Source organism: Mandrillus leucophaeus, unplaced genomic scaffold (genome assembly GCF_000951045.1).
Source record: "Mandrillus leucophaeus isolate KB7577 unplaced genomic scaffold, Mleu.le_1.0 Scaffold83, whole genome shotgun sequence".
NCBI lineage: Eukaryota > Metazoa > Chordata > Mammalia > Primates > Cercopithecidae > Mandrillus > Mandrillus leucophaeus.
This window is the reverse complement of record NW_012109030.1, coordinates 2,783,546-2,793,351: the sequence shown is the minus strand read 5'-3', so window position 1 is coordinate 2,793,351 and position 9,806 is coordinate 2,783,546. Positions and strand designations below refer to the sequence as shown.

Genomic DNA, 9,806 nt, shown 5'->3' with positions numbered 1-9,806 from the left:
AAAAAAAAAAAAAAAAAAATCAAGGATCATCTATCCTTAAAGGCATATACATGACATGCAACAGATGAGCATGTACTGCAAACAATCCACTCCCGTATCTCCTCGTTCAAATTTATTTCTTTTTTTTGAGACGGAGTCTTGCTCTGTCGCCCAGGCTGGAGTGCAGTGGCGTGATCTCGGCTTCCATCTGTCACTGTTTGCAGTTATTTGGGGGCAAGGAGGAGGAGGAAAGGTGAGCTGGGTGGATGGAAGGGAGCAACAGAAAAGAATGAACAGGCTGGGAGCAGTGGCTCATGCCTATAATCCCAGCACTTTGGGAGGCCGAAGCAGGCGGATCACTTGAGGTCAGGAATTCAAGACCAGCCTGGCCAACATGGCAAAACCCCATCTCTATTAAAAATACAAAAATTAGCCAGGCTTGGTGGCTCATGCCTATAGTCCCAGCTACTCAGGAGGCTGAGCCAGTGGAATCGCTTGAACCCAGGAGGTGCAGGTTGCAGTGAGCTGAGATCACGTCACTGCACTCTAGCCTGGGTGACATAGCAAGATTCCCTCTCAAAAAAAAAAAAAAAAGAATGAACAGTCACCGTACCTGGACTCCTAATTCTTCACTAAGGTTGGTGAACAAATATTCATAGCCATAAGCCGCTTTGCAGTTCAGCCACACAACATGGTACGGGCTCCGAGTGATCCAGCTTCGAACCAGCTCTAAGATTCCACTTAAACACTCCTCCTAGACAGGATTTTAAGGAGACATTTAACAGGGGGAGAGCCTCACAGAGCCTTTTCCTTCCCGACATTCCCAGGTACTCACGCCTACGGGGACAGTTAGGATCTGACCTGTCACCCTACAAACTGCCTACTAAAAACACTAGTACACCCAGATGAGAACCCTGTTCCTCCAGGCAGACTTACCCGACTTGGAATTTGGTAAAATCTCGGATCGCAGAAAGTAGTATCTAAATATACACTTTGGATGTCTTTGACTCTGAAAAGAAGAAAAAATATTGATGTGAGCCATCCAATGTGATATAAATTATGTGTAACTTTTTTTGTGTTTTGAGACGGAGTCTCGTTCTGTTGCCCAGGCTGAAGTGCAGTGGCACCAGGTCTGCTCACTGCCACCTCCTCCACCTCCTGGGTTCAAGCAATTCTCCCACCTCAGCCTCCCAAGTATCTGGGATCACGGGTGTGTGCCACCACACCTGGCTAATATTTATATTTTTTAGTAGCGATGGGGTTTCACCATGTTGACCAGACTGGTCTTGAACTTCTGGTCTCAAGTGATCCACCCACCTCAGCCTCCCAAAGTGCTGGGATTACAGGCGTGAGCCACCGCACCCGGCCAGAACAAAACTTTATTCAGTCACACACACAAGAACTGTACAAGGGGCCAGGCACAGTGGCTCATGCCTGTAATCCCAGCACTTTGGGAGGCCAAGGTGGGCAGATCACCTGAGGTCAGGAGTTCAAGACCAGCCTGGCCAACATGGCAAAACTCCATCTCTATTAAAAATACAAAATTAGCTGGGCATGGTGGCGCACACCTGTTATCTCAGCTACTTGGGAGGCTGAGACAGGAGAATCACTTGAACTCTGGAGGCAGAGGCTGCAGTAAGCCAGGATTGCACTACTACCCTCCAGCCTGGGTGACACAGCAAGACTCTGTCTCACCAAAAAAAAAAAAAAAAAAAAGGCCTATACAAGGCCCAGTACCTGCCCCCCGAGTGCAGAAGCTCCATTCTAGCAACTTCTCCTTGTGCCAATCTGAAGTCTCCCGTGTACAAGACAGTTCCATTATTGCCCTGAAATAAAAACCTGAAAAAGAAATATATCCCAGTGAATTCTGAGTCTCATGTAAAATCCCAATAAAGCAAATACATGTGAGATGTATAGTAAATGCTTCCTGCAAACATATCCATTATAATACAATGGTAATGGAATCTCATGGTAATTAGAACCACACCAGGCACTTAGCTGTTACCTCTTCCCTCGGGTAGAAAATAACAGAGTGGAGATGCTACCCAGTTTGTAATAGATGTTCCCTGTGATATGTTAGCACTTTCAATTATAAGTTGAGATCATTCTTGCTCATGGAGAAATACATGTGATGATAAAATACAAGGTCACTGGGGAAACAGCTGCTGAAGACTTCCATTTATTTATTTTTATTTTTATATTTATTTTGAGACAAGAGTCTTGCTCTGACCCCAGGCTGGAATGCAGCGGCGCAATCTTGGCTCACTGCAACCTCCGCCTCCTGGGCTCAAGCAATTCTCTGCCTCAGCCTCCCCAGTAGCTGGGACTACAGGGGTGTGCCACCACACCTGGCTAATGTTTATAGTTTTTGTAGAGACAGGGTTTCACCTGCCACAGCCTCCCAAAGTGCTGGGATTACAGGTGTGGGCCACCACACCTGGCCATGAAGACTTCCATTTTATAAGAAATGTTTCAAATCTGATCTCCCCTCTGTCCCCCTAGTTCAATCTGGGAACAAATGTGTTTTAAATGGCTAGAAAAATAATCAAATCTCCCTATATGTGTTATTTCTTTCTTTTTTGTTTGTTTCTTTGTTTTTTTTTTTTTAAAAAAAAGACGGGCTCTCACTCTGCCACGCCGGCTGCAGTACACTGAAGCGATCATGGCTCACTGCAGCCTCCAATCCCAAACTCAAGCAGTCCTCCCGCCTCAGCCTCCCAAAGCACTGGGATTACAGACATGTGCCAATGCGCCCAGCCCCCTATTAATTTTAGACCCTAAAAATGTATTTCTACAAATACAATATGTATCTACATATAATAAAATGACAAAATAAATGAGCCCCCTTACATAACTGATCCTGGGCAGTGACCAGCTGGTAAGAGAGTCACGACAATCTCTTCCTTCTAAAAAGAAAATAAAGAAAAAAAAGTAATGGAAAGCAGTTATCATTAGGACCTAGCTCAACAAAGCCCTCCTTCGTAGAACACATTTATGTACCTTTTAACAACGTGTCTTTTCTCCCAATTTCCTCACTCTCCAAATCCTAGAAACAAGTGGAATCCTTGTCCACTCAACAGAGTTGCCATGGGACTGAGCAATTTCACCACTAGTTATAGAAGCAACATAAGTGAAAACCGATGGCCACACAAAAATGTGTGCCTGGCTGTTCAGAGCAGCATTCTTCATACTAGTCAAAAGGTGGAACCAGTTCAAATGTCTATCAACTGATGAATGAATCAGGAAAATGTGGTCTAGTCATACAATGAAATATTATTTGGCCATAAAAAGAACTGACACATGCTACAACATGGATGACCCTTGAAAACATCGTTGGTGAAAGAAGTCAGATGTGAAATGAACACATGTTGTATGATTCCACTCATATGAAATATTCAGATTAGGTGAACCCATGGAGACAGAGAGTTGAATACAGTCGTGGTTGCCAGGGGGTTGGGGAACAATAGGGAGGGATTGCAATCGGTACAGGCTTTCTCCCTTGGGGTGCTGAAAATATTCTGAAATTGACTGTGGTGATGGATACACAATTCTGTGACTTTGACTTCTATCTGAATAAAGCTATTTAATTTTTTTTTTGTTTTTTTTTTTTGAGATGGAGTCTCACTCTGTCGCCCAGGCTGGAGTCCAATAGCATGATCCTGGCTCACTGCAACCTCCGCCTCCTGGGTTCAAGCAATTCTCCTGCCTCAGCCTCCCCAGTGGCTGGGATTATAGGCGCCTGCCATCACGCCTGGCTAATTTTTTGTATTTTTAGTAGAGATGGGGTTTTACCATATTTGTCAGGCTAGTCTTAAACTCTTGACCTCAAGTGATATGTCCGCCTTGGCCTCCCAAAGTGCTGGGATTACAGGTGAGAGCCACCACACCCGGCCACTTTTGAACAACTTTTAAAGCCTGAGCCAGGTGCGGTGGCTCACGCCTGTAATTCCAATACTTTGGGAGGCCGAGGTGAGCAAATCCCTTGAGGTCAGGAGTTCAAGACCAGTCTGGCCAACACGGTGAAACCCTGTGTCTACTAAAAATACAAAAATTAGCTGGGCGTGGTGGTGGGCACCTGTAATCCCAGCTACTCAGGAGGCTGAGGCAAGAGAAATCACTTGAACCCAGGAGGTGGAGGTTACAGTGAGCCAAGATGGCCCTACTGCACTCCAGCCTGGGCGACAGAGTGAGGTTCAGTCTCAAAAAAAAAAAAAAAAAAATCTTTAAAAGCCTGGATGAGGCCTGGTCCCGATTCACACTGCACGTCACACTGTTTGGCAAGGGCAAGACCTGTGGGCACTACTGCCTCTCCAGCCATCAGTAAGTGGGGAGAGCTCTGCACACACCAGGTCACTGCACGGTGACAGTGACTCCTCACGGAAGTCTCCATTCATTCTCGAAGACCCTTTCAAATGGGTCTCCCCCTGGTTGGAGTTGGATTAACAATGCACAAAAGTCATGGCACACAAAGAAACATAAAAAATCAAAGTGGGGGCAAGACTGCTCAAAAGTCTGCCTGCTGTCGGCCCCCAGCTTTAGGAAATGCCTTTCACCAGTATCCCTGATTGTGACAAGGCCACAAACCAATCACAGTATTCCTCGGAAAAGCAGTTTGCAGAGTCCAGGATGGCATTTACAAAGGTTCACCTATCCTTTATTTCTTGTTTTTTCCTTTTTAATCCTCCCTAAACTGGCTCTGTGGTCCTCCCTCAGGATAATTTGATGGGAGGAATACCTCAACTTCAACTGTCTGATCTTCTCCAAAGAAGAAATATCTGAAAAAGTCAGTTTCTGTTCAGATCATACTCAGACAACACAAGACACCCTCAAAGTTAAACATGGCAAAGCAGTGTGCTATAATCAAGCTACAAAACCAGTATTAACCAAAATAGGAAAATACCTACCAGCTGTAAGGTTTTAAAAAAAGGGGGGTGGGGGGGTATGTCTATAGTCCTACTTATTCAAACCATACATTCACAAAAGTACTACTTCAAAATTTAATGATGAAAAATAAATTTTTCCCACTTGGCAGTGCCCCTTTTCTGAATAAGGAATCAGAAAAAAAGTACAATATACATGAATTTGCTGCAAAAATATTAATCACCATTTTAAATTCTGAACATTATAAAACTCAGTAAATGTGACAAAAACATCATGTAGTAATATCAACACCAGGGTTCCCATCATTAGCATGTAATAAGGAATAAATGTGACAAAAAATAAGCCATGCCCAATCCTTTACAACATGGGAAATAAATACATCACTGTTAAGGACTGAATGTTCATGTCCCTCCCCAAAAGTCCTATGTTGAAATCCTAACCCCCAAAGTGGTTTTATTAGCAGGCCTCTGGGAGGTGATTAGTTGTTGCGCATATAAGCCTTGTGAATGACATCAGTGCCCTTATAAAAGACGCCCAGGGAGCTCGTTTGCCCCTTTACCTTGGAAGGACACAGGGAAAAGACAGCATCTAAGAACCAGGAAGTGACCAGGCACAGTGACTCACGCCTGTCATCCCAGCACTTTGGGAGACCAATGCGGGTGGATCACTTGAGGTCAGGAGTTCAAGACGAGTCTGGCCAACATGGTGAAACCCCCTCTCTACTAAAAATATAATAATTAGCTGGGCTCTGGTCGTGGTGGCAGGCGCCTGTAATCCCAGCTACTAGAGAGGCTGAGGCAGGAGAATCGCTTGAACTCAGGAGATGGAGGTTGCAGTGAGCCAAGATCACGCCACTGCATTCCAGCCTGGGTGACAGTGAGACTCCATCTCAAAAAAAAAAAAAAAAAGAACCAGGAAATGAGCCCTCACACCAGACACGAAATCTGCTGGAGACTGGATCTTGGATTTCCAGTCTCTAGAACCTTCAGCGACAAGTGTCTATTGTATAAGCCACTCAGTCTATGGTATTTTTGTGAGTCCAGCCCAAATGGAGTGACACAATCTCAAATGGATTTTTTTGCCCCTAAAACCCCACTCAATTATTAGATTTTTATTTATGGTTACATAAGCATTCAAAATCAAAGAGAAAGATTGAGGGCATAGCTGAGGGGGAGAGCATCTGACTACAAAATCAAAGAGAAAGATAAACAATCATTTTAGCACTATTTTTTTAATCAATATTTAATATTTAGTTACCTCTCCTGATGCTTCATCCACTAAAGATATCTGGGTAGGAGTCTCGATTTCAATAGATATCTATAAAAATAAAATAAGAGACCATGTATATACCAGTTTTTCATGGCTTTATATGCCTTTGCTATCTGAAACACAGAAACAGGGCAAAGAGAACTTTCAGACTCTCTATATAAACAATTCTGATTACACTGTAATAAACATTTTAACAGTTACAAAAAAATTGTAAAGCCAAAAATAATACCTGTCTTGAGGCAGATTTGGCAATATGTAGTAAATGCCTTGTAAATGCATATAATCCTCTGACACAATTCTATTTCCATGAATTCATTTTTTCCTCCATCTTCCCATCCCTACCACTCCTATTCCCCTCTCCCTCTGAATTTTGAGTCTTTGTAAAAACGTGGTCATGTGTGCTAAGTTTTGTGCCTCAGAACACAGTCTGCGTGAGTCCATGACATGGACACTTCATACACTGTTTTTTGTTGTTGTTGTTTCTCAGACGGAGTCTCGTTCTGTCACCCAGGCTGGAGTGCAGTGGTGTGGTCTCAGCTCACTGCAACCACTGCCTCCCAGGTTCATGCGATTCTCCTGCCTCAGTCTCCCAGGTAGCTGGGATGACAGGCACCCGCTACTACGCAAGGCTGATTTTTTGTATTTTTAGTAGAGACAGGGTTTTGCCATGTTGGCCAGGCTGGTCTCGAACTCCTGACCTCAGGATCACCTGAGGATTGAGTTCCTGACCTCAGGATCACCCGCCTCAGCTTTCCATAGTACTGGGATTACAGGCGTGAGCCACTGCACCCAGCCTCATGCACTGGTTCTAAGTGCTACAGAATGCTCCCTGATACATTTCCCCTGTCATCAGAACAGAGACTACTAGCACATAAGAGGCATTCAGTAAGTATCTGATGAATAGATGAATGTGATTTTTCATCTTTTTAGTCCACTAATGTCCTAAAACTTACAGTGTCTAAGGTTTGGGTGTTAAAATATTTTTGCATTTCTGGAATAAAACATCTTATTGGATGTGCTATTTAATACTGCCAGATTCAGTTACTATCTTTATGAGGATTCCTACATTTTCATGTATGAAATGGCTTTTTCCCCATTTATTCCTTTTGAGATAGGGTCTCGCTCTGTCACCGAGGCTGGGGTGCAGTGGCATGACCTCAGCTCGCTGCAACCTCTGCCTCCCAGGTTCAAGCAATTCTCCAGCTTCACCCTCCTGAGCAGCTGGGACTACAGGCACCCACCACCATGCCTGGCTAATGTTTTGTAGTAGAGATGGGGTTTCACCATATTGGCCAGAGTGGTCTCAAACGCCTGACTTCAGGTGATCCCCCCGCCTTAACCTCCCAAAGCACTGGGATTACAGGTGTAAGCCACTGCACCCAGCCTCTTTTCTAATATATCTATTTAATGCTATCAATTTCTCTTCAAGGACAAATTTAACTGTGTTCCACATTCTGACATACCACGTTTCCATTGTCCATCAGCTCCTTTATTTTTGAGACAGGCTCTCGCTGTGTTAGCCAGTCTGGAGTGCAATGGCGCAATCACAGCTCACTATAGCCTCAAACTTCGGGGCTCAAGTGATTTTTCTGCCTCAGCCTTCTGAGTGGCTGGGACTGCAGGCACGCAGTACTATACCAGGCTAATTTTTAAGGGTTCTTTTTTTTTTTTTGTAGACATGCGATTTTGTGGTATTGCCCAGGCTGGTTTCGAACTCCTGGACTCACACAATTGTCCCACCTTGGCCTCCTGAAGTGCTAGGACTACACACGTGAGCCCCCAAGCCTAGCTATATCAGTTCTACACGTTGTATAGTTTTTTTGTTTTTGTTTTTGTTTTTTCTTTTTTTTTGAGACAGAGTCTCTGTCGCCCAGGCTGGAGTGCAGTGGCGCGATCTTGGCTCACTGCAAGTTCCGCCTCCCAGGTTCACGCCATTCTCCTGCCTCAGCCTCCAGAGTAGCTGGGACTACAGGAGCCCGCCAACACGCCAGGCTAATTTTTTGTATTTTTAGTGGAGAAGGGGTTTCACCGTGTTAGCCAGGATGGTCTCAATCTCCTGACCTCGTGATCTGCCCACCTCGGCCTCCCAAAGTGCTGGGATTACAGGCGTGAACCACCACGCCTGGCCAGTTCTACATATTGTATGTTTTCTTTATTGTACAATTTCCTTTTTAATTAAACGGTCAGTTATTGTATGCATTTAGTTTCCACGTGTATGGGAAGATTTTAGCTGTCCCTTTGTTTCTGATCTCCAACATCATTGTATTCTTTCGTGACACAGTACATGGTTAGTATTTGTAAATGTCATGAGCACCCCCAAAAAATACGATTTTCTTCCTTGCCTTTAAAGTTCTGTTAGTCCACATTTACAAATTTTCTGCATCTTATTTCCTGTCTCCTCCTCCTTTCAGCATCTGGGAGGGACATGTTAAGCTCTCTAGTGACAACTGTTGATTTCCTATTTCTCGCCCTAATTCTGTGGTGGCCTTGTTTGTACTATGTCAACTCATCTAAGCTGGAACTATTTCCTAGAACCCCTATCCATGTTGTTGCCCACAGTAAACACTCGGAAGGCAGATGTGAACTAGCAGGCTTTTTTTAATGCTCTGAAGGGCACCAGAAATGGTAACAGCTCATGAACATTGTTGACCTTCTGACTTAACTCAGAGACTGGGGCAGCGCCACAGCAACACCAGCTTCTCCTGGGTGCCTGTGTGCAGCTCCTCCGAGTCCTGGGGAAGGTGCATGTGCCTCAGAGCCAAAGCGGGAGACCAGCACTGTTGAGGCCGGAGGAAGTGAGAGACAGAAGTGGGTTTTGGTCTGTCCTGCTGGGCTCTAGTGGGCCATTCTGCCTTCCAGTTTGTCTCTGCTCCCCTCCGCTTCTCTTCCAGCTTTCCTTCCTGACTGCTGGCCAGGCTGACCTGTAGCAACTTCAAGCTGAATGCCAGAGACAACAGGAACAGCCTTGCTGTTGTGACTGCTCTGCAGAGGGAGGACAAATCCCCTTCCCAATCAAAGGTCAGACGTTGAGGTGGATGATACCATGCACACAAACACACGTGCACACACTGTGTGTGTGCATACTCACACACGCATGCACATACACACACGCGAACACACACGGCAGAGAATAAGAAGAAAACTTCAGTCACATCACAGGACTTTCGGGGAGGGCAGCGCAGTCCCTGAGCTGGGGACAGAAATGTTTCCTGTGGCTTGAGAGAAAGTAGGAGCAATTAGCCCTGGTTTCCACTGTGGCGTGGGGTGGGCCTGGACTTGCCTGGTTTGAACTTCACCTCGGTGCTGAGGCAGGCATGGCCTTTTTGTCAGCTTGCCCAAATGTGGGCAGGAGGAAGGCACTGGCTGTAAGCAGTTTAAGAGCAAACAGAGGCCTGGCACAGTGGCTCACACCTGTAATCCCAGAACTTTGGGAGGCCGAGGTGGGAGAATTACCTGAGGTCAGGAGTTCAAGACCAGCCTCGACAACATGGCGAAACCCCGTCTCTTCTAAAAAATACAAAAATTAGCCAGGCATGGTGGTTCAGGCCTGGAATCCCAGCTACTAGGGAGGCCGAGGCAGCGAGAATTGCTTGAACTCATTAGGCGGAGTTTGCAGTGAGCTGAGATCACACCACTGCACTCCAGCCTGGGGAACAGAGTGCGACTATCTCAAAAAA

General features: G+C 45.3%; 1 protein-coding gene across 1 annotated transcript in view; it reads right to left on the bottom strand.

The window, feature by feature from the left end:
* The window catches only part of DCLRE1C (DNA cross-link repair 1C), a 64,833-nt gene that overhangs the window by 43,615 nt on the left and 11,412 nt on the right, over positions 1 to 9,806 (bottom strand). The window contains exons 4-8 of the mRNA XM_011968151.1: positions 6,118 to 6,177; positions 2,830 to 2,885; positions 1,717 to 1,818; positions 916 to 988; positions 588 to 733 (exon numbers count right to left, since the gene is read on the bottom strand). Of these exons, the coding sequence (XP_011823541.1) occupies positions 588 to 733; positions 916 to 988; positions 1,717 to 1,818; positions 2,830 to 2,885; positions 6,118 to 6,177 (437 nt within the window). The remainder of the gene's footprint in view (positions 1 to 587; positions 734 to 915; positions 989 to 1,716; positions 1,819 to 2,829; positions 2,886 to 6,117; positions 6,178 to 9,806) is intronic.